The 24,615-nt window shown below is 42.4% G+C and overlaps 1 protein-coding gene across 3 annotated transcripts in view; it reads left to right on the forward strand.

Moving 5' to 3' along the window:
• Positions 1-23,735, forward strand: part of usp25 (ubiquitin specific peptidase 25) — a 24,907-nt gene extending 1,172 nt beyond the window's left edge. Inside the window, exons 2-26 of one of the 3 annotated variants that reach the window (XM_060896757.1) lie at positions 2,359-2,436; positions 2,589-2,733; positions 3,166-3,289; positions 3,402-3,564; positions 4,629-4,715; positions 5,984-6,121; positions 6,397-6,473; positions 6,780-6,853; positions 7,127-7,278; positions 7,443-7,570; positions 7,668-7,763; positions 8,192-8,356; positions 8,815-9,047; positions 9,146-9,216; positions 9,381-9,609; positions 10,284-10,529; positions 11,308-11,447; positions 12,702-12,866; positions 14,356-14,451; positions 17,357-17,535; positions 18,256-18,334; positions 19,113-19,192; positions 19,522-19,645; positions 21,447-21,639; positions 22,924-23,735. In XM_060896757.1, coding sequence (XP_060752740.1) covers positions 2,359-2,436; positions 2,589-2,733; positions 3,166-3,289; positions 3,402-3,564; positions 4,629-4,715; positions 5,984-6,121; positions 6,397-6,473; positions 6,780-6,853; positions 7,127-7,278; positions 7,443-7,570; positions 7,668-7,763; positions 8,192-8,356; positions 8,815-9,047; positions 9,146-9,216; positions 9,381-9,609; positions 10,284-10,529; positions 11,308-11,447; positions 12,702-12,866; positions 14,356-14,451; positions 17,357-17,535; positions 18,256-18,334; positions 19,113-19,192; positions 19,522-19,645; positions 21,447-21,639; positions 22,924-23,102 — 3,441 coding nt within the window. In that variant the 3' untranslated portion in view covers positions 23,103-23,735. The remainder of the gene's footprint in view (positions 1-2,358; positions 2,437-2,588; positions 2,734-3,165; positions 3,290-3,401; positions 3,565-4,628; positions 4,716-5,983; positions 6,122-6,396; positions 6,474-6,779; positions 6,854-7,126; positions 7,279-7,442; positions 7,571-7,667; positions 7,764-8,191; positions 8,357-8,814; positions 9,048-9,145; positions 9,217-9,380; positions 9,610-10,283; positions 10,530-11,307; positions 11,448-12,701; positions 12,867-14,355; positions 14,452-17,356; positions 17,536-18,255; positions 18,335-19,112; positions 19,193-19,521; positions 19,646-21,446; positions 21,640-22,923) is intronic. The other 2 variants (XM_060896758.1, XM_060896759.1) reach the window with 2 other exon arrangements.
• Positions 23,736-24,615: the final 880 nt, after the last annotated feature.

Here is a 24,615-nt window from a genome sequence, read left to right on the forward strand (position 1 = left end):
TTCTCTTCTGTTACATGACGTGTTAGTACGGCAAAGTACGATGGAATTGGGGTATAGAAGCGTTTATCACCACATGTATATTACAGCGCAGTGGAATTATTTTATTCTCATGTAAGGAGGTTGAACGCAGGGGCAGCTATGATACAGCACCCCACGGGGCAGGGAGGGTTAAGTGCCTTGATCAGTTGCCCAACAGTTGCTGCTTGAACCCTGACCTTCTTATCAACAACCCAGAGCCTTAAGCACTTGAGCCAGAGCTGCCGTACTTTTTTACTTTACACTCAAATGTCAAGTCAAGAGTCAAGAAGCTTTTATTGTCATTTTAACCATATATAGCTGTTGCAGTACGCAGTGAAGCGAGACGACGTTTCCAACAAACGTACATGTAATTTTCACGTAAACTGTAACGTTACAAAAATCTGCTAGAAACTCTGTTCTAACATAAGACCGCACTTTACACACGTTCCAGACTGAAGTCCTTCCCTGATATCTCTTTGAACCATTTGAAACACACAGGACGTGTTTTGTTATCGTACTCGGGGGTCATCTGAGGTCTGGGGTGTTTTTTTTGTTGTTGTTGTTTTTGGCATTGCTCCTGCTCAACAAATCTCTGTTGTGCATTTTGGGAAGGTCGGTGAGACGATTCACGTGAGAGGAGCAGAGCAGCTCGATCAGTGTGCGCACCGTTTGAAGGTTTACTGGAGACGCTGTGTCCTGTAGACCAGAAGGAATAGTTTGCTCTGCCTGATGTGGTGACATTTTAAAAAAAAGAAAAGAAAAAAAGAGTTAAAACAGCAATGTTTTAGTAGTTATGAGCATAAGCTGGTCAATCACATGACTGTAAAATAAAAAAAGAAGGACAAAGTGATTTTTACATCAGTTATTTTATCTACTGTCAAACAGATCAAGACATTTTTAATTTTTTGTGACATACAGGACTTTACTTTTGACGGTAAAGTAACTCCTTATCTGTAGTTTGAGAAGAACTGAGCCGAGGGCTCACGGGTCGGCACGTTAGTGATTTAGTTGAATTTAAATGGGATGTTAAATGTGCTGCAGTGATTCCACTGAGTTTGCAGTCTGACTTATGCTTATTAAATTATTCATAGTGTAAGATGTGTATGTTGTAGTCGTTCTGAGTCGTTACGGTTCTAGACAGCTATTGATTACCAACACGGTCAGGGTTTCCTATTACATTCACTGTTTTTACTGAATTTTCCTGAAACCGCTCTTGTTTCCTACTGATCTGTTTTACATGATGGTCTTCTGGATTTTCTGGACATTGTACGTGGAACGGAAGGTCAGAGTTTTCCATCTGAGAAGCAGATCTTTAGAACGGTTCTCGATGACGGCGGAAATCTTTAAAGAGAGATAAATCAAAAGTATCTAAACTTCACGTTTGGGCGCGTTGAACAATGTCGCCTTGCCGTCACTTCTGTGTCAACACATCAAGTATAAACCACATAAAACTCAGTTAATCCACTAACACACTCACAAGGATGTTGCAGCATCTATAGTGAAAATTTCTGTGACACTTGCTAGACAGCTTTATCGTGTTTTACGACATTTTATTAGATCAGACCGATGGCTCAGAAACAGCTGGTTTGGGAAGTGACGTGACTCATGAAATGAATCTGGTGCCTGGAAGGTTTTTGTTTTATTATTATTATTATTATTATTATTATTATTATTATTATTATTAGTCAGATATTTATCATGGAGAATGTGTGTTATTGCTGTTTCTCTAAAAGACACTGGTAAGGACATGGAAAGCTTGAGAACTTGATCTGTAGGAGAAAAAAAATAAAACACCGGACCAACTCACATAGCAGTAATGGCACAGATGTGATTTTGGCTTGTCACATTTATGGCTCATCACTTCACACACTTTCTTGTTTAGGTCTCGTGGAAGGCCTGAGCAAGAAGTAAAGCTGAGGGCGGTGGTGGTGTTGGTGGTGTTGTCACAAGTATCTTCTAAGGAACAGAAACTTTAGTCTCTGTTTGCGCATGCACATGCTTTAGGATCACTGACTGCAACTTTAAATTTTTTCATATTGCACTAATTGTCTTTTTTTTTCGTGTAGGTTGGATTAGATTATCATGATCATGGTTATACATTAGTATAGTTACAGTAACTGCTTTTTAAACAATTATAGAAGTGTTAAAAGGACACGTGAAATGCTGCATTTAAATTTCTCCAGCTGACCGTACGCTAGTCCAGATTTGACATGCAGCACATTTATGCCACCTGTTTAATCAGCCTTTTCCCAAATGACACATAAGGAGAGTGATTATATGAATATATTGTGTATCTCTAGCTGTGAATAAAAGTAGAGATCCGTGTGTTTCTTTCTACAGCATCAGCAGACGTTACTGAATCAGCTGAGGGAAGTTACTGGAACGACAGATGTTCAGCTGTTACAGCAGGCCCTACAGGTACAGAGCCTCACGTTACATGTTATCGGAAAATTATTAACGACAGGGTGGTCTGAAGCAAAGCGGAGTTACTTTACCAAGGTAGAGTTCTTCTAGAGAATTCTTTTCCAATAACCTCAAGTCGAATTGCATCGTCTTGTTTCTGTTCCCAGGTCAGCAATGGTGACATAGCCGAGGCCATAGCTTTTCTTACAGAGAAGAATGCCAAAGTCCCTCAACAGGATGAAGCCACCTACTATCAAACCTCTCAGATCGGCAACGACAGATACATCAGCGTGGGCAGCCAGGCTGACACGAGTATGTATTTACACCTGATCCTGGTATGAAGATATACAGCTTTAAAAAAAAAAAAAAAAAAGATAATAATGTGTTTGAGTTAGTCGCAAACTTCTTCATGGCTCATTTAATTTGAATTCTGTAGCTATTGTTCATGTAGACAGAGATGACACGTGCGCCCGCTTTGGATGATAAATGGTTAACATTTTATGCTGCATATATTAACTGAAAGTATTTAATTCTGTCACTTTTTTTAAAACGTGTCTCACGAATACGTTAAAACGAATAACCGATCTCTTGCCATGTGTGAAGAGCCAGACCTGGTAATTATTCCCACGTTCTGTAGAGCCTCTCAAAGCTGTCGAGAGGCGTAAATGTAACTGTAAGAGAGAGCTGTACGTTTCATTTACATCACTGTGGGAGTTGTGGCATGACGTTTAGCTCGTGTTTCAGATGTGATCGATTTGACCGGAGATGATAAAGATGACCTCCAGAGAGCCATCGCGCTCAGCCTGGAGGAGTCCAACCGGGCTTTCAGAGAGACGGGCATCACGGACGAGGAGCAGGCAATCAGCAGGTTCTTCAGATCATCTTCTGTTCATTCTTCTTATTATTATTATTGTGTGAGAAACAGAGACAATGTGTCGTTGTTTTAAGGACTGTTGTGAAACTGGGTGGTGTTTTGTCAGGGTGTTGGAGGCGAGTATAGCGGAGAACAAAGCCAGCCTGAAGCGCACACACACGGAGGTGTGGAGCGACTCGCCCAACCCTCACGACAGGAAGCGGCAGGGTAACTGCCCCGTTGGCCTGAAGAATGTGGGCAACACTTGCTGGTTCAGCGCCGTCATACAAGTGAGCGCCGTTGTGCCCAGGTCTCGCTGTTCAACACAGCTTTCTGATTTAAACAGTTATCATTAAGGCTCGACTTTACAGACACAACACATGTAGATTAGAAAAGGTTTCATTTTGTGTCCAAAAGGTTGTGACTTCAAATGCATTCACCACATTTAGACACTAATAAAGCTTCAATTGCTCTTCTGCTGACCTTGTGCCCCAGATTATACTGTTATCATTATGGATACTAGAATATCTATGGATTTCTGGAATAAAAACGATTTATAAAAGATGTAAAATAATGTGTTAGATATAGAGGGGTGATTGTTTTTAAATCTTCTCTCAGGTCTTTAATGCTCTATAAAGTCATTTTTCATAGTAAACAGATTTCAAAGGGCATATTAACTTTAACCTTAATTCCTTCTGATTGCCCCAAATAAATCTGCACTCGGTGCTGTGCTGGATGTTGATTTTCACTGCAGCGATATGTGTTTGGGTTACTGGATACACAGTCACATGCTGTTTGCCTGCCACGTGTAATCAGACTCCTGAAGAAGCCCAAGCACATTTGAAGGCTACAGGGAGTGTTGTTGACATTCGGAGCTGTGCAGGCTTGTAAATTAATAATGCAGTCAGGCCTCTTGCTCAAGAGTCAAAACAAAACAAGCATTAATCACTTAACCTGCACAACAGGCTAATGTATCTCTACTGCACCGTCGGGTAGCGGTTACACCGGATGGGTTTCATTTGGGATGTGTAAAAAAATGCCAGATAATGACTCCAAACCTGGACAAAACTTTCCGAGACCTAAAAATGACAGAATCGTGACTAAAATGTGTAAGAGAACCTCCTAAAATCATTAGTACGGTTCAGGTGAAGTCCTTTGGCTACCGTAAACACACACCGACGCTTCCTCCGTTCAGAGCGTGCCGTTACTTTTGCCATAAAGTAAACGAGTTTTTAAATTGTCTTTATGACAAAATTTACACAACTTCAAGAGTGAAATGTGGGACGCAACTAACTGGACGTTTTTTGGTGAATAAGTTTATTAAAAGAATGTTTATTGTTGTATTTTTTTTTAGTCCTTGTTTAATCTGCTGGAGTTCCAGAGACTCGTGCTGAACTACTCGCCTCCTACCCGAGTCCATGATTTACCCCGAAACCAGAAGGTGATTTCCTACCCCAGCACCCACACACAACGAGCAGTGTGTATTACTTCTACATGTGGACACACACACACACACACACACCATCTTATATTTCATCCCACTGACCTTTAGTAAAGTCTCGCAGTGCCCCAGTTTTATCCTAGTGGCCTGGTTACCATCATGCATGGGGACCGAACAGTAGGAAGAAGATTTTCAAGCTTTATTTGTTCTCTAGCTTTAACACTAGGTCTAATCTGTGTTAAGCAGATTCCAAAGTCACTGGGCCATCATGCCTAGTAGGATTCAGTCCTGCACTCGATTTCTCGCCAGCTTTTTAAAGGCTGCTGGAAAAGCTCAGACTGGGTTTAGGCTGTAATCTGTTAGCATGACAAATAGCACTCAGAAGTGGATGAGGGCGAAAGACACTGGATGTAAGAAGCGACTGACACTGACACTCTGTCACTCCTCTCGTCTCAAAACGTAACCTTCTCTCACGCGTCTCTGCTTCAGCCTTCAAAATATTATTGGTAAATTTCGAACTATCATTATTTCATATATTTTGATGATATCAAACTTTAGGACGTTCTGTGTTTGGCTGAATGAGTAATTAACACTTAATGATTTAATATGTGAGAGAAATACTCCGTGTCAAGTGCAGTGTAGCCACGCAAAGTAACCCTGACGACTTCTCACCAAATTACAGCCTTAGAGACTCAATAACAAGTTCAGTCGTACTCCTTTTCTGTCAGAACAGGTATGATGATAGCTTTAAGTCCTGGTTTCCTCCCCTGCCCATTCTTCACACCGGCAATCTCCAGAGTTCTCGCCAGCTTCTTCCGATAGCGTGTGCCGATATGAAGGAAACGGAAGGGGCGGTTAATACTGTATGTAAACAGTGTTCAAACTGTTTAAACTTAAACCGCCCTGTAGACCGACACGTACAAGAGATTAAAGGATTTATTGTTGTTGTTGTTGTTTACTTTTTTCACTTTAAAGTCACTTTATCCTCACTTCGACTGGAAAGCAAATGTCCTATTTACACAAAAACAAATTAGAAAGCAAATTAGCAACCAAATGCAAAAATACAGATGCAGTTTAGAATTTCCTGACATTCACTTTTAAGTCTTTGCTGCAAATTTAAATGGAATTTAAAACCTTTCATGCGTTATTGTTTCGGCGTCTCGCTGCTGTTTTAAAACCTCCTGCCTGTTTACACGACGCTGTACGAAATGAAGCTTAAATCATATCTCTGACGTAGACTTGTGTTTCGTTATCTTCTTTATGTTCAGGAGCACAGGAATCTGCCCTTCATGCAGGAGCTGAGGAACCTTTTCTCCTTGATGGTGGGATCGAGGAGGAAATACGTCGACCCGTCTAAGGCCGTGGAGATCCTTAAGGACGCCTTTAAGTCCAGCGAGTCGCAGCAGGTTTGCAAGTTTTTGACTGTCTAGACTGCATCTGGTGTCGATATCAGACCGCAGACCTTCTGATAGATATTCTGTGGCCTAAAACACTGTATTGTATATGGATCTTGTGCGTTAATGTGTATATTAACAATTAAAAGTCATTAGTGGCGATAAGTGGTTATTGATCTCTGCCGTTCTGCTGGTGTTTGCGTGACCTGTGTGTAAAAAGCCCTGTAGCTCTTTTATGACATTGTGAAAGTGTGTGTGTGTGTGTGTGTGTGTGTGTGTGTTAACAGCAGGATGTAAGTGAGTTCACACACAAACTGCTAGACTGGCTGGAGGACGCGTTCCAGATGAAAGCGGAGGAAGACAGGTAGGCTTCAGCACGCACACATCTGCTGTAGCACAGGACCTTCACTTTTTATGACAAATGGCTGACTTTCATGCTTTTGTCTCACATACCTCACACTCTCATCAATCAAAACGACCTATGACCTTTTACCTATTATGTATGCTAGCCATTAGCTGAGCGCTATGATGATAAATGGGCTGCATTTAACTGCATGACTTCGATTAGTTCCACCGAATAAGCACCGGACATGACCCACGGGACAACAGGGTTAACGCTCACCCAAGTGCAGCTGATTCCTTCACCGTAGTTCATTTCTTCTCTTTACAGAGAGGGTGAGAAGCCAAAGAACCCGATGGTAGAGCTGTTTTACGGTCGTTTCCTAGCTGTAGGTGTCCTCGAAGGTGAGGGATTATGAGTCACGGTCAGTGTTGAACCTCTGTCCTTGGTGTGTTAATGAGCTTTGAAGGCCTCCATTCATCCTTGATGTTGGATTGTCCTTCAGGGGGATTTGTTTCAAGACTGTAGCAAAATCAAGGGAAATGTGGCTATACATATAGTTGTCTGTATAAAAAAGAAGCTTTGGAATATCTGTTAGCATGACCGCGTGTCACGGAAGTATGATATGTGGGTCTGAGTAGACTTTAAGGTCTACGTGTATGATGGTTTTCCTTCAGGAAAGAAGTTTGAGAACACGGAGATGTTCGGACAGTATCCGCTACAGGTGAACGGCTTCAAAGATCTGCACGAGTGCTTGGAGGCTGCTATGGTGGAGGGTGAGATCGAGTCTCTGCATTCTGCAGAAAACTGTGCCAAATCTGGACAGGAGGTGAGCGTTCTGTTTAAATGGGATGGTCTGTACAGTGTACATGCACAATAGAATCTTCCCCTGAAGCTATTTTTATAACAGCAGGATGTGAAAGTACTTTGAAAAAAAAACCCCTAATCGTAACCCTACCCTGTTTCTGTTTGTTTTTGTTTTTTTATCCTCAGCACTGGTTTACCGAACTTCCACCAGTTTTGACGTTCGAGCTGTCACGGTTCGAGTTTAACCAGGCCTTGGGACGACCTGAGAAGATCCACAACAAGCTGGAGTTCCCCCCGATGCTGTACATGGACAGGTGAGTGCTCTTCTCGTCCCTGTTTCATATGTGGAGCGGACACTGAAATGAGAGACACTGAAAATTGTATAATTGGTTGAATCTCTCCTCTGCTCAGATATATGGACAAAAATCGTGAAATCACACGGATCAAGCGTGAGGAGATCAGAAGACTGAAGGAGCACCTGACCGTCCTCCAGCAGCGCCTCGAAAGGTAAGGTTAAAAACAGCAGGTTTTCTTTGGGGAGTAAAATATAGGACGCGAGTCTACAATGCTGAGTGTGGAAGTTACTCCAGTTCTCTGACACACAGTAGATTGTGCTGTGTGTCAGATGTCTCGTGTATTCAGTGGTGTAATTGAAAGCTGTGACATTGTAAATATTTGTAAAGCAATATGGCAGGAGTGTGTTGTGAATGTCTAAGTGGAGACGAGCTGTCGCTGTGGCAGACCTCGCAACAGCGTCATTTGTTTAGCTTATATTTATAGATCTTGAAATTTGGATGACACACATTCTCGCTCTCTCTCTGACTCCTCTCTCTCTCTCTCTCTCTCTCTGTTCCTCTCTCTCTGTCCCTCTCTCTCTCTCTCCCCTGTGTGTATGCGTTCAGTGTTCACTAGAATGTTCTGTTGCACTGTTTCAGGTATCTCAGTTATGGCTCGGGTCCTAAGAGGTTTCCTCTGGCGGATGTTCTTCAATACGCCATGGAGTTCGCCTCCAGTAAGCCTGTGTGCACTTCACCCATAGAGGACTTTGACACATCAGCACCACCCGGTGGCACAATAGCACTGGTGCCTCCTGCACCAAGGTAAGACTCAACTGTCAAGTGTCTGTGTGTGTGTGTCTGTGTGCGTGTGTGTGTGTGTGTGTGTCTGTGTGTGTGTGTCTGTGTGTGTGTGTCTGTGTGTGTGTGTCTGTGTGTGTGTGTCTGTGTGTGTGTGTCTGTGTGTGTGTGTCTCTGTGTGTGTGTCTGTGTGTGTCTGTGTGTGTCTGTGTGTGTCTCTGTGTGTGTCTCTGTGTGTGGCTGTGTCTCTGTCTGTGTGGCTGTGTCTGTGTGTGTGTCTGTATGTGTGTGTGTGTGTGTGTCTGTATGTGTGTGTGTCTGTGTGTGTGTGTGTGTGTGTACACGGTATTCTGTTGTTCCATTTGCATCACTCGATTAATGAAACCTTGATTACTATTGTTTGTGTTGCTGTCTGTTATGTCAGGCTTTAATCGGTGTGTTGATGCGGATTGTAATTCGTTATACACTTTAATTCGCCGCAGTGGGACGGAGCAAGGTGCTTCAGCCCCTTCAGACTGCTCCGGGGCTTCTCCTCAGCCTCAGCCGCAACCACAGCAGCAGCAGCGTGTGCCCATCCACAAGCCTTTCACCCAGTCACGCGTGCCCCCCGATCTGCCCATGCACCCCGCACCCCGCCACATCACCGAGGAGGAGCTTCATGTGCTGGAGGGCTGCCTGCACCGCTGGAGGAGCGAAGTGGAGAACGACACAAGAGGTGCAGTGATTAACAAACAGCACACACACACACACACAGCGCTACACACGCTTTCTATACACGTCATATAGGTTTTCACCATGTACTTGTTATTCCAGATCTCCAAGGGAGTATATCCAGAATCCACAGAACCATCGAGCTCATGTACTCCGACAAGACCATGATGCAGGTGAGAGGAATCCGTGTCAGTTTGCAGTAATTACATTTCTGTGCCCTTATTTCGAACGAGTCTTTATGTACCATACGCTTGACTCACGCTCGACTATATACACACTATTTTGTATTCAAGCCGATCCAGATTTTTCACAATGGATTTTTTTTGCTGTGCTCCAGGTGCCGTACCGGCTGCACGCAGTCCTGGTGCACGAGGGTCAAGCCAACGCAGGCCACTACTGGGCATATATCTACGACCCCCAGCACAGCTGCTGGATGAAATACAATGACATCTCTGTGACTAAATCGTCGTGGGAGGAGCTGGTGAGGGACTCGTTTGGAGGCTACCGCAACGCCAGCGCTTACTGCCTCATGTACATCAACGACAAGAAGCCCTTCCTCGTCCAAGGTAGTTTCACAGAAGCCTACAGGCACTTGATGTAATAATCTAATAGCCCTTTTTTATTAACGTGTGCACTTGTACAAGAAGAGCTTTTTATTTTTTTTATAACATTATTATTCATATAGCCCTTTAATATACACACACACACACACCGTGTATTTTTTTTTTGTGCATGAGTTTTGAGGTTAACGCAGCTCACGGGTGTCTGTCTCACTCAGAAACCTTTCTATAAATATCTGGATTTTGTTTCCTCACACTGAGTGATGTCACAGCCACTTGCTGTTATGTTTGTTCATTGAGGAACATGGTGCACATAATTAAAGCCCCGTTCGTTCAACACATAGGACCTGCTTCTGAGAGCATGACCGGGTGATCGAGGTCGTGCGTACGTTTATTAAGTTCCAATTTGAATTTGTGAATCTTGTTCAAAAATACTAAAAGAGGATGTTTAACAAAAATCCGTACAGCATGAAGTACAGACTTAAGTTATTATTAAAAAAAAAAGTCATTGTTTAATAATGAGATGTTTTTTTAAATGCGTAATAGTCTGTGTCCTTGAGAATGTTTGGTTTTGTGCTTCTACATCTGGGAAGCAGGACATGTAAGATGTTGACATTGGCTGAGTATATTAACAAAAGCCTTTGTGTGTGTGTGTGTGTGTGTGTGTGTGTACATCTCAGAGGAGTTTGATAAGGAGACAGGCCAGGTGCTGAGGGGCCTAGATAAGCTGCCTCCAGACCTGAAGGAGTATGTGAAGGAGGACAACCAGCATTTTGAGCGTGAGCTGGAGGAGTGGGATGCCATGCAGGCCAGGAAGGCCCAGCAGGAGAAGTTGGCCATCGCCGCCGCTGCCGCCGCCGCAGCTGCCGCTGCCGCTGCGTCGTCCCGTCCCATGAGCACCGAGACCACCCCAGCTGACAACACGGGTCAGCCAACAACACACACCATACATGTAAACAAACAAGTCCGAGAGCGGAGTAATGGGACGTGCAGAACGCTTCCACACAGCCATCATGTGGGAACATGTAACTTATCTGAACAGTTATTTTTATCTCTTACCTGGAGGTGATAACATTACGAAAGCTACACAAACATTGCCTGCTGTGGCATAATCTGATCTCCCTGATCGGTGACATCACCTCGGCTTATATTTAATGAGTGTCGCAACTGCCAACACAATACGGTTTACACAATGCAGATTTATTTATTTTTTTTATCCAAAAATGAATATGTACTATTTATATTGAAATTATTTACCAGCACAGTAATGAACAACAGAGTGGTGTGGTATCGAGTATATAAAGTAAACCAGACTTATAAGCAGAATACCAAGTCCTATGTGTTGCTTTTGATATGAAATAAAACGTATTAGATCGAGCACATTTTTATAAAGCTGCCATTTTAAGCTGCTTTACAGGCAGAGCTGCTGTTATAGAAAATTCAACAATTTCTAATCATTTAGAGTTATGTGTTTTTTGCAGAGGATTGTTGCAGAGGATTTTTTTTTTGCTGTGTTCATTTCTGTTTTTAGTCATAAATGTAATGCATTTGTATAGCAGTAAGCTAACAGGTGGACGGAAACCCCTTCACGTATTGCGGGGAAAGTTGGAATGTCCAAATGAGTTGCTGACTGTGTGTGCGTGTGTGTGTGTGTGTGTGTGTTTGTGTGCGTGTTTGTGCGCGTGTGTTTGTGTGTACTCTCAGCTTGCCAGCAGGACCCGGACTACATGGAGCAGCCGTCGCCCACAGACGACTCTAAACACCTGCAGGAGGACACAGAGAGAGCCATCAACAAAGCTGCAGCTGAACAGGATGAAAAGAATCCTGAGACTTTGCTTTACGCTGTAAGAAAACACACACACACACACACACACACACACACACAGATCCAGACGACTGGTGTCTGGGTCAGTTCCTCTGGGGCCATTTAGCTCGTTTTCTCTCTTTTTCTAATGAACTCAGAGAACCTGCTGGGACACACTGTTGGATTAGTTTGACGGGGAAGTTAGTGTCTACATCAGGGATTAAAAAGCTGTTTTATTTCTCTGATCCATTTATTTGCTATATTTTACCGACAGCTCAGATGTTGCTTTATATCTTTCCTATAATTTTATCGAACGTCACATTCTCCTGAGTATTTATTCGCTTACTTCCTTTACTTCCTTATTGTCTATTCGTTTATTTGACCCGTAGCTCCCAAGTTTCGGAGATAAACGTATAGCAGTAATAACTTCAGGTCAATCAACATGGACATGGACGTCGAATCGGTCGAATCAATAACGTTAACCGTACAGTTTGAGAAAGTAAATTGGTACATACTGATAGAGCTTTGTTTTATTATTTCGATCACAAAGAGCCAGCTAGCATTAAATAACCTGCTTGAAACTTTGCTTTTATCCTGTTTTTAATGTGTAGTTACTTTTCACTTGAGAGTAATCTGGTGCCCTTGTGAGAGAACATTGAGAGAACATTTTTCCCCAAGCACTTGAAGCACTTTTTTCCAGTAAAGCCTGTATAAGATTCCTTTCTGCGGTTTTGTGCTTTAGAAAGAATGAATACAAAAGGCAACAGAGATGCAACATTTCTTCATTAAGTAGCACAGACCGTACTTAACGCTCGACCCTGACACCGACTGCTCGGGTTCAAGGAGCGATATCTCGAATAGTTCTTAAAAACTAATAATAACGCTTGAATAACCATCCGGGATTTTCATTTCGATCCTTCATAATAAGTCGTTTTGTTCTGTGCCGCAATACGAGCGTCTCTACGGAATCTCGGGTCTCTGAGTTGGTCTTTAGGGAGCGGAATAAATGTCATGCTTTCCTTACTTGGCTGTTATCGGTGTTTGCACTTTTTTCATTTCTAATTGTTTTTGTATCGTGTTATAATCTACATCTTCTTTCCTCCTCAAGTAGAGTTTGCATAAATGAATATTGTGCCCTGAATCCTAGTCGCCTTTACTTAAACTTACTTATATTAATATATATATTTATGTATGTCAGTCCTTATTTTCCATTTCTCCCAGCTGTTCTTCTTTCACCGTCTGTCTCTGTTCTTTCTGTCCCTCTTGTTCCATTTCTTCACCCCTGTCCCTGCAGGCGGAGTCCACCTCCAACGCATCCCCTGATCAAACCCCTCCCCCTGACCCCGCGCAGGAAGACTCCGCCTCCACCGCAGCCGCCCCCCATCGTGTGGTGGAGGTGGCCATTCCTCACGTAGGAACTTTCGTAATTCAATCGCGAGAAGGCGGGTACGATGACGAGGTAGCAGCCGTTCCTGACGGCGTTTGTGTGTGATGTGGGGTTTTTTTTCCAGACCTGCGTCATTAACAGCCTGCTTGCATCTCTGAAGCTCTTGTGCTTCTTAGAATAGCAAACACGTACTCAGACCGACGCTTCCTTTTTTAACTAATCTGACTGAGTTTGGAACATTTTTTTGTAGCATGTAACTATTTCACAGGAATGTTTCTGTTATAACGCAGAAATGAAGTGCAGTTCTAACCAGACAGGAAAAGCTTCCGTGTGTTAAAGGTGGGGTCTCCGATATTTGAGAAATGCTTCTGAAAACTGCGTTGGGCCACCAAATAAAACAAAAATCAAAACAAACGTGTAGCCAATGAGCAGAAAGGGGCGGGTTTTGTCAATATGGGCGGAGAGAGTGTTCAGTGCGCATGTGCGCATATTCACAGATTGGAGTTTCCCGAGTCAATAACTCCTGAGCTAAACGCTGTTACTACACAAAACACGGTTGTAGCTGCATCTCTACATGACTACGATAGAAAAGAGGTGTTATTTGTGTAGTAACAGCGTTTAGCTCAGGAGTTATTGACTCGGGAAACTCCAATCTGTGAATATGTGACCAACTTCCTGCTCCTTCAGTTCTCTCCAGCGCTGGAAAGCTGATCCTATATTAACACGTCCTACTTCTTACCTTATCGTAAGCCTTTCTTCTCTTTCTTTTTGTTTTTATCCTCCATGTCAATGTTAAAACCGCTTTCTGCTAACGTCACACATGCGCACTGAACACTCTCTCCGCCACATATTGACAAGACACGCCCCTTTCTGCTCATTGGCCAGACGTTTGTTTTGATTTTTGTTTAGTTTGTCGTCCCGAATCAATATCGGAGACCCCACCTTTAAATGCACTTTAAACCCGGTTCTGTCGAATTCTCGATTCTGATCTCACCGCGCTCGTTAGAATACGTTATCGTTTCTGTAGTAACTCTAGAAGAGACTTGTATGGTGGATGTTCCACGTGTCTGAAGTCTAATAGTAACTCACAAAATAAAACAGAGAAAAATGTAGGATCATTGGTATGGCGAAGGTTTCTGTGAGCTTTTATGGAAGGAGTCTCCAGTGTCCGTGTTTTGTAACAGCTTGAGTTAGAACCGTACCGTCGGCACCAGGTTTTAGATCAGAGGACATTGTGCTTTGTGGTTTCTCTCTCTAATAGAATTATTAGCCCGTACCGTCTATTAGAGATGCACACAAAGAGGTTTTAGATCTCAGCTGCCTGCAATTTGAGACTAGCCAACATGAGACTGATTGGATTAGGCACCGGAGACATTAGGGTACCGCATGCTTTTCCTGTAGTCTTAGTTTGCAGCAAGTTTGCTGTGGTATGTATGTATGTATGTATGTATGTTCCTGTTTGTGTGGTGATGAATTCACTGACTGACTACATTCGTGGTGTGATTAGCATCCCTGTACGACTGATGAGGATAGTATTAACATGGTTTCCTTCCTTGGGCAGACCATGATGACTCCAGACATGCAGGGTATTATAATGGCCGTTGGCAAAGCCAGGAGTGTGTATGACAAGTCTGGTCCTGAAGCAGCCTTTTTCAAGGTACTTTTCATACTATTTGTGTCCGTACGACTGCAGCCCCCGTCACTGTGCTAACCTTCTTTCTGTGGTTTTAACGAAACGGTTTAACCGAGTTCATCCGAACGCATGGCAATAAAACCACGCAATCTCATTCGACCGAGCTTCAGACAGACACAATGTTATCTGTTAAAACAGACAAAAGGATTTGACCGACATAAAAGCTAAAAGTTTCTTCCTCGCTACTCATTTTGGTGTCATTTTGCACCAGCAGACACGGTCCCGAGAGTCGTATAACGTAGATAAGGGGTAAAAGCACTTAATCTGAAATCGTATAGTTTTCTTGAAATCTTATATTTTAGTTTAAGCCTCCACATAGTGTTGGAAGATTTGTTGGGATTCTTTGTTCCTCCTTCGCATCTTCTACATAAAAGGACTCGTGCAGGCCAAACTAAGTCATTATGGCATAAACTTGGCACGTGGTATCGCTCTGTTCCTGTAGATGGGGCTGATTTTTGTGACAGTGCAGTTTTGTGTCCTGGTCGTATTTCCAGAACCGTGAGGCAAAAAGACAAGTGAATCATTAAGCTCGATAGTCAGGATTCGTGTAGGATTATAAAAGGAGCATGTTATGGGATGCAACACACTTTGTTTGGGTTGATCTTAAAGCTGCAAACACATTTTCTCTGAGACATCTAAATTGTTCAGTTTGAAAGCCATAGTGATAGTTCGGACTTTCTCAGCGCTTCCAGATACGATCGTCACTCGTCTCATGTCTCGGGTGTAAATGCCCTACGTTTCCTGTGTTGGCCACTGGTTTGGCACTAACGCTGATCCAGGAGTGTATCTCTTCAACGCTTCTCTCTTTTGACAACAAATTTGAAAGCATGTACTGTACAGTTAAAGGTGCGGTGCACGATGATTGAAAGCCGGTGTTGACATTTGAAATCACCAAAACAAACACGCCCCTAACCCAAATGGGTGTCACCCCTGTTTCGATAGCTCCGCCCACACACACATACGTAACCCAGGCAAGTATTATGGCGGAACCTGCTGGGGCGGCTGGCCGAGGGGATATTTTTATCTATAAATGAACTCAATGAGTAACACTATGGTAATACAAATGTGTTTTTGTAGTACTGTGTGTTGTACCGTGAAAGGTTTAGCTCCGTTTCACACGGAAGTCGACGTTCAACACCTAGAACCCGAGACAGAGGTAACGGCAGGTATCCGCCATGTCAATGTTTTAATCGCTTTCGGCTAATGTCACACATGCACATGCGCACTGAACACTATCTCTGCCGCACATTGACAAGACACGCCCCTTTCTGCTCATTGGCTACACGTTTGTTTTGTTTGTCGGCCCGACTCAGTTTTCTGAAGCATTTCTCAAACATCGTGCACCGCACCTTTAACATACCAGTTTTGAAACATGCATCAAATACGGAACATCGTAACACCGTCCAGTTAAATACAGAAGTGGTAGCCAACATCCCGCTAATCTAGTTCACTTAGCATCAGTCGAATGTCAGTAAACATGGATGTCATTTCTTTTATTCTGTGTAACCGTTCATAAGTTGGCAACCGTTCGTGAAGGAGCGTACGGACCCTGACGACCGCCGCCTGCGGCTATATTTCTAGATTTCTACTCTAATATTTTTTTTTTTGCTGAGATATTTCTGGACAAATAACTTGTTGCACAACATTTCATTCTCAGCTGCATCCTGTCAATACGTCTACATTCGGTTTAATTTTTTGATGTTCGTTTTAAAGCCGTGGTTTTAGTTGCCTTTTGGCCGCCCGCATCTTCCTCCTTTTTTTTTTAATTGTTCTAGATTATTCCTACATCTGTCCTGCTTTGACGTATTGATTGGCACCGCCACCTTGACTGTGAGTCAGATGACTGACAGCTCTTAAGACGCTAATCGTCTATTTCAGCGGGCTGTGACGGCGCCTGTGCTGGAATAGCGGTTGACGGATAAATCATCGGCGGCGGTCAAACTCTCACAACTCTCGCTGCTGTGATCTGAATCATTTTTGAGTCCCAGCGAGAGCTGCCATCTGTTTTTCAGTCTGTCAAGAAAGATGTCTAATCGTTGATATACATTCGTTGCTTTTTTTTCTTTCTCTCTCTCTCTCTCCTCTCAATCTACGAGACATCAATCGGACCACCCGTAATAAGTACATGTTGGAACGTTTGCCTTCGACTGTGTTATTAACGTGTGCTTGCAGAGTCTTAGACAAAAGGATCATTTAAATGTGTTGTAGGTAGAATATATTAACATGGTCATGTTCATGATTTATCTTTTACTGTAAGCGTCTTGCACCTTCTGCAAAAGTGAGTTAAGCGATTTCTGATGTCGGTTTGCAGCCAGGCAGGTGGGGAAATTTATGGAAGTACTTGATCTTGGCTCAAAAGACGAAAGGCTTTTTTTTTTCTCTCCTGCTTCCTTAGCCTCTGGTACCTAATGAACATTTTTGTTGTATTTTATATACATCGTTTTTTTTTATTTGTTCTGTTATTTTTATTTCTGAAATGAATCAGCAGAGCGAATAAACTTCACAATCTTCCTCAGTTACCCATCTGTTTGTGTCGTAAAAGGCCGTCATCTTGCGTGTTATCCCGTGCTGTTGAAAGTTGTATATAAGCAACGCTATCAGCACCACTTTATCGCTCGTGGTACGCAGTGTATCTTTTCGAAGCAGCACAGCGGCGTGTAAGTTCACACGTCACACATTTCTGTATCAGTTTTGATGTATCAGCCAGCAGAGGCTCCTCTGTAACATTTGTTTTTTTCCACTTTCTTCTAACGCTAATTAACAGTTTTAACAGGTTGTTGTTTCCTGTCAGATAAAACTAGTTTGTTTTGTTTTTAATTTGTCTCCCTGTGACGTTCGTTTCCTCCTTCTCTTCCTGTTTGTCCGCCAGGCCCTTAAAGTGGAGTACACTCGTTTGGTGCGATTAGCGCAGGAGGACACGGCGCCTCAAAACGACCATCGGCTGCAGCACGTCATCGTTTACTTAATCCACAACCAAGCGCCCAAGAAGATCCTGGAGAGAACCCTGCTCATGCAGTTTGCAGACAGAAACCTTGGCTTCGATGAGAGGTAAAAAGCTGAATATACTTTAAATATTATTAACGTACTGTGTTTGACAGACCACATCGAATATATATGAAGGCATAATAATGTTACAATCAGCCTAATGTTAAAGTCGGGTTTGTTTTATAAGACTAAACATAAACACAAACGGATTTACGGTGCTTTTGTTTGAGTTGATGTATGTTTTAGAAAAAGCTAAATTTACTGTCTAAATGACGTCATCCGGACGATTCCAGTCAGCGCCGCTATAACTCGAGATCCTCTGGTATTGTGACGGTGTGTGATTTTTTTCTTTATGGACCGTTTGAAAAACTTTTTTGTGGGATGTTTCAGAAAAATCAAGAGTCTTGTCTACTTTTTTTTTTTTTTTTTAAGATTTTATCTACTCACAAAACAAAATATGGCTCTGTTCTTCAGTGCCTGGTCCCTTCCCCCTGTAGGCTTGTACCAGGCCAATTGTGCCACACAAGCCATATTTATGAGCGAATTGATTTCCTCCCCCTCTATTTTGAGGAGCGTAATTAGATTTATGCTTGCGGGGCCCAAACACACAGCTCCGGAGTGCAGTTTTCCATTTTGCTCACAGTAATAAAGTATGATTCATAGCCTCAGGCACGAGGCCTCGGGACACGGCTCACCGTCTAACGGTCTCATTTCTCAGATTAGCTCGTGAGTCATTCCCGCTGCACACACCGAGCTCTAATGGAGATGTGCTTTCTCGTTTAGATGTAAGAGCATCATGAAGGTGGCACGCGCCAAGCTCGAGCTCATCAAGCCCGACGAAATCAACATGGAGGAGTACGAGGTCAGCGGTTTCCCCACCACTCGAGTCAAATTGTTATTATATTATCCCTGTACTGCATTCTTATGATTGGCTCGTTTTAAGCTTTAAGCCTTTTTCTTAGCTGTTTGTTCGTGTGTCTATCGAAGTATTTGCTCTTAGAACTGAACATTCTGCATCATTTCTGATTTCCATTGACCAGAATTGTTAAAAATGTGTTGGTTACTGATCAACAAGAGCAACTATATAACACAAAAATGACATTTTAAACTGTGGTGTTTGTATGATGTTTAGCGCTCAAGTGCTAAAGCCAAAGCCTTATCCTTGCCAGAGCCTTATCCTTACTTCCTGGTCAAATCTCACCTGAGTAATCATCAAAACTCTCCTGTGCTAAAACTCTGTCACTTGCAGCCAGAGCGTATGTCGTATTATGCTCGGAAAAGCTCGCCGTGCAACAGCGTTTGTTTAAAAGTCCTTTAAACCACCGTAAATCCACGCAGAAGTGCTACCAGCCAATCAGATCGCAGCTTCCGAGATTCTAAAGCGTGTGTACAAAATCGAATAGGTTTACAAAGCGTATCAGGTGAGGGAGGAGCATGAGAGGCAAAGCTTATAAATATAGTAGAAAATAAGTCAGGGTTATTTATATATAAACACAAATAAACTGTTAGAGCTGTGAGTAAAGAATTCTTTTGATTCCGCTTTACATGTGAGGATGAAAAATGAAGTGTCATGTTAAAACATTTCTGATTTATAGTAACTGGTTGTTTTTTCTGAGCTGATTGTAGTTTTGTGTGAATAGACGTGGCATCAGGACTACAGGAATTTCCGCGAGACCACCGTCTTCCTAATGATCGGCCTTGAGATGTTTCAGAAGAAAAGGTAAACGCGCGACTGAGAAAACTGACCTTCTCAAGGATACGGTGCTGCTTTTTAAAATCTCCACCAGGGGGCAGCGTAGCCTCTGTTATGTTCTCAGGGTTGAGGCCTAGTGAGAAATTTCATTCTTTTAATTAGTGCATTTAATTATGGTTTATTTGTAACAGTCGCAAATGACAATTAAATGCAACCGGGTCAAGAACAGGTTTAATAATAATATTAATAATAATCAGTGTTCTGGAATAAACCTGAGTCTATTTCACTATAAATCTATGTATAAATGTCTGTGTTGGTTGTAGCTGCACTGTGATCCTTTTCTTCTTCTGTTGCAGTTATGTGGAGGCGTTGATGTACCTGGTGTACTCGTATCAGTACAACAAAGAGCTGCTGTCCAAAGGGCCGTACCGAGGGCATGACGAAGAGCTCATAGGCCATTATCGCAGAGAGTGCCTGCTGGTGAGTGTGCGTGTGTGCGTGTGTGTGTGTGCGCGTGTGTGTGCGTGGGTGCATCAGCTCCAGTGCAGCCTTTTGCCCCTGAGGTCAGAACTACTTCACCCCTCCCATATGTGTCTCACAGCTGTGGGGAGCTGCATTTTCCTTCGGAAATGCATTAAAATTATTAGATATAAAGTTCAATTATGAGAGAAATTACTCAGAGTTTAAACTTTGACCAGCATAGGCTTAAAGGACATTTCATTAATTTGACTAATGTGGCAGTGTTTAAGCAAATAAACTAATAATACTGAACCACCGTATGAAGTACGTGTTTCAACAACGGTTTGGATTCAGGGTGCAAGATTCTTCAATTTCGCTTTTTGTGAAACTCCGAAGTGGTTAAGAAACTGTTTAAAGTTTACTGTCAACATTAGAACAGGCTCAAATTTATTAATCCATTCATCATCTGATTTTATTGGTGCAAAGACAACGTTGAAACCCTGCCATCACCATTAATCAGTACTAACACACACACACACACACAAACACACACAAAGATCTAACACACCCACTGCCCTAGTTTATATTACCCCAAATAATTAAAGGATGATGCAATGAATTTTAAATCAAAACCAAAAAGTGTAACCCAACCTGGCTGAAATATGAGATGTGCTCGAAAGATCCTTAAAACTCAAGTATTTTATTTTGCACTGTGTGTGTGTGTGAGAGAGAGAGAGAGAGAGAGATAACACTTTAAATTAACACACAAATGTGTGCTAAAGCTTGATGAAGCCTTTATGCAGTCTCTCTGAAACGGATACAAAAAAGTGTCTACAGCTCTGTCTTGGTTTTTAAGCTATGAGGCCTTGCTATCAAATTAGAGGAAAGGCAGAAAAACTGTACCGAAACACATCATATCGTTTCAATTTGTGTTTTCATCATACAGCTGACCCATGGGAACTGTACACAATCCCTCTGGCCTTTTTCACTCTCTTTCTCTCTCTGAGCTCATTAAAAGTGTTTGACTTTAATGACTATAGTGTGTGTACGTTTGGAAAGGGTGTGTATCTAAAGTGAGCTTATAAGTCATAGGTTTGCTTGCGTTTACTGTCGCACTTAAAAGCAGACGAGGGTTGTGATGGTTATTGTGTTTGAGTTCCCTGTCCGTTTTGTTAACTTTATCGAATCATTTTCGGCCATGCTGTGTGTGTGTGTGTGTGTGTGTGTGTGTGTGTGTGTGTGTCTTTCTTTCAGTGTGTGCTCTTTCTAAGAACTTTAGGACCTGTGTGTGTGTGCGCGTGCACCCAGTAACCCTAAACGGCTATTGTGCTCTAATGTAATCATCGGGCTGCGACTAGGAAGCAGACGCTGCTGCGAGTGTAAACACATTACCGTGCTGTTGTCCTCGTTTCACCTCCGCCATTTTGGAGCTGTGCAGGGGCTCTGGCTCACACTCAAGTCCTGACTATTTCCCCCGCTGCTCTGCTTTAATTGGAAATACTGCTAACATTGACAGAGCTAATGTACTGTGCTGCTTTTCTTCCAAACCCCCCACCCCCCACCCCCTTTAATGCGACACACGCCTATTCGCTAATTCCGCAGTTGACTAGCAGAGTCCTGCAAGGTCAACAAGGTTGCTTGTGCCGCAGGGCTCTTGAGAGCAGCCACAGGCGCATCAGCAGGCACGTCTGCCTTTAAGTAAATAACTGAAAAAAGTGCACTAGATCATTTCTAGATGGATGAGAACACTTTGGAGAGACATGCACAAGGTATGAGTTTTTCTCTGAATGGTACATAACGTGCATACGTATGATCTTCGCAGAAACTGAACGAGCGCGCGGCGGCCATGTTCGAGAGCGGCGAGGAGCTGGAGGTGAACAATGGACTGAGCATCATGAACGAGCTGGTGGTGCCGTGCATCCCTCTGCTGCTGCTCGACGAGATGGAGAAGGACATGGTGGCAGTAGAGGACATGAGGAACCGCTGGTGCTCATACCTGGGCCAGGAGATGGAGCGTAAGTGTTCTACAGAAGACGTTTAAAGACGTTAACACCTAATGTGAATTAAACGGTTAAAAAACATAAAGAAGACATACGGAAACTTCTCAGAACTGAGCACCACGGAGACACAACCATTCCTTAATTCTATAAACTCTGACAAATCCGTTAATGTTTTTCGATGAAACGATATAAAAATATTACACGTTAGTTTCCTGTACACTTTTACACCAGATCGGTCAAATTTGCCTCATTAGTTAGTCTTGAAATTAAAATGCCAATGTAGATAATAGGTAAGGAAAGAATTTCAACATCAACAGCAGAGTAAATCTTTCTTGCAGTTTGATATCGAGTTTGAAGTCACGCTAGGGCTTTATTATATTTCAAACATCTCATAAAATCTTTTTTAGCTCTGGGACATCCTTTTGTCCTTTTTGTTCAAACGTTTTAGCTAACTATATTTGGGACAAACGTCGTCTTATTTTGTGCACAAAATAAGTTTGGTACGTCAAACCGAATTTATGTGGAGTCGCCTGAAGCTCCAGAACATTTTAATTTTATACTGAAATGATGAATAAGAATTTTGATGGTGTTTAACAGCCTAAAATGAATAGTGGGTTCTATATGGAGAAAAATACTGAGTCATTAACATTTCTACATAATGCAAGATTCCTACATGATAGAAATTGTGTGTAGATTTTTTGTGATGTATGCATTTCAGTTATGTGTTATGTTAGGTGACAAATATATGGAAATATTACAAAAATTCAGTGAAGTTTGAACTTATGGAAATACATTAAAATACCTGGGAGTCAAATAATTTTGGGAATAATTTAGGCTAATTAAAAACCGAGATGCATAAAGAATACACTGTGTATATTATGGCGGTGTTGATTTGTTACTCAGAAATTCCTTCTTTTGTTTAATTGCAAAAACATCCAGTTATAAATTATACATTTTGAAAGTTTAGCACAAACGCACTCGGTTTTTTAAAGGCTTATGTGAGGCGGCTAATTAATTAGTAATGATGATGTTTAGAGCTACAAGCCAATCAGCATGCTGCTGTGCGTGTAATGTCCGTGTTGTGTTTTATTTGATAGTTTCACAGTACATTACTGCAAATTAAACTAGTTTGCATGAACAAAAAAATCTTTTGACCTTCGTGAACATGAGTATTCCTGACAAGCAGCCATTTGTCAACAAACTATTTTGGCTCAGCTCACATGACCACAGAATTTGGGCCACTTATCTGTTGTTTATTGTTGTTCTGTATCTAAAGGCATTCCTTTCATGTCTTTGCAGCTAACCTTCAGGAGAAACTGACCGATTTCCTCCCCAAATTGCTCGACTGCTCCGCAGAGATCAGGAGCTTCTCCGAGCCGCCCAAGCTTCCGTCGTACTCCACCCTGGAGATGTGCGAGCGCTTCGGACGCATCATGGCGTCCCTCACGGTCAGCCGAACGCCCGCCGACGGAAGATGAGCCCTTCACGGACTTCTCTTAACCCCCCAAAGCCTTCCTCCAAAGCAGGGCTGCTTCAGCTGTTACTTCTCTTTTGTTCTCATATTATATCATCTTTATCCGTATCATTATCACTAGCATTTGGAGTTTTCGCTCATCTGTTAAAGCTACTATGGCACAGAGAAGAAGGAAAATGAGCGTTAACACAGTGGGATTACAAACTTCACAGCTTAGAATTTACTACAGCATGCTGCTCTGGCTTTATCAAGCGAGGTTGAAAATGTATTTGGTTATTTTATTGTTGTTTTTATTAACAATTTTTTTTTTTTTGAGTCAGCTGTTTTTTGGAGTAAAAAGGAAAGACATGCTGCTCAGCCACTCCTTTATTACAGAATTTCCGCACTCGTTTTGTTTTTCTAATTAATGGGACTGAACGTGAAGACCAGGAGAGTCGGAGATGGCTCGAGATGTATAGAGAAGTGTGTATAGGTCTTTGACCTGAGGACTGCAACTCTCAAAGTTTTAAGCGCTGTGCTAGGCAGCCGTGGGCACGCCCCACAGCTTGTTAATAAATTGAGAGAATAAAGTTTTATTTATGGCGCTTTTAGGCCAGATATCTGTTTTGCTCAATTAAAGCTTGTTATTTTGAATTAAGTGGGCTTCAAATGAAAGTGTGACACATTTCTTGGAAGAAGGGATGGGGTGGGCACATTCCTTTGTATGAACATGATAGTAGAGTTTTGCAATCCATTTGGCTGTTTATAAAAGCTTCGGTTCTGCACATTCACAGCCATCCCTGCTATCCAAACGTGTTGCTTTGCTCTACAGCAAACAGGAGTAGGTGCTTCGTTTGTGCATTCCTGAAAACATTTCCTGTAGGGAAAGAAGGGGCCACGTTTCCTGCCACACAGTACTTTGGCCTCATGGGCCATGACACAGTCATGCTTTGATTCTAAACACCTTGCTGACCATGATCATATTATATTAAGTCTCTATTTGCTCAGTTGCTAGGGAATTGCTGTGTGTATCTATTTCAAAGAAACTACATTGTGGTCTCAGTAGGCGATCAACAATGCTATTTAAAACAAAAATGTCACTATAGGTTTATTTAGAGCCAGCTTCAATGCAGTGCAATATACAGTGTATATAGTATTTTTCATTCACTCATCCTCACTAAGCACTTCATCCTGGTCAGGATCATGGTGGATCTGGGAGCCTGTCCTGGGAACACGGGCCATGAAGTGGGAACACATAATGGATGTTAAACCCTCCATTGCAAATCACTATGAAAATACACACGCATTCACATTTTAATACACAACTACAGGCAGTCGCCAATCCACCTTCCAGCAAAAGCCGAGAGGTAACCAGAGAACCCGGAGCAACCTACGTGGACGCAGGTAGCACACCTGAATTTTAACAAGGACTGTAACCCAAGTTCAGGATATAACCCGAGACCCTGGACGATGAAGCGGTAACGCCACCACACTGGTTCTACACTTGATTGTAGCAGTTATGGACAGAACAAAGTTAA

Source organism: Tachysurus vachellii, chromosome 20 (genome assembly GCF_030014155.1).
Source record: "Tachysurus vachellii isolate PV-2020 chromosome 20, HZAU_Pvac_v1, whole genome shotgun sequence".
Classification (NCBI taxonomy): domain Eukaryota; kingdom Metazoa; phylum Chordata; class Actinopteri; order Siluriformes; family Bagridae; genus Tachysurus; species Tachysurus vachellii.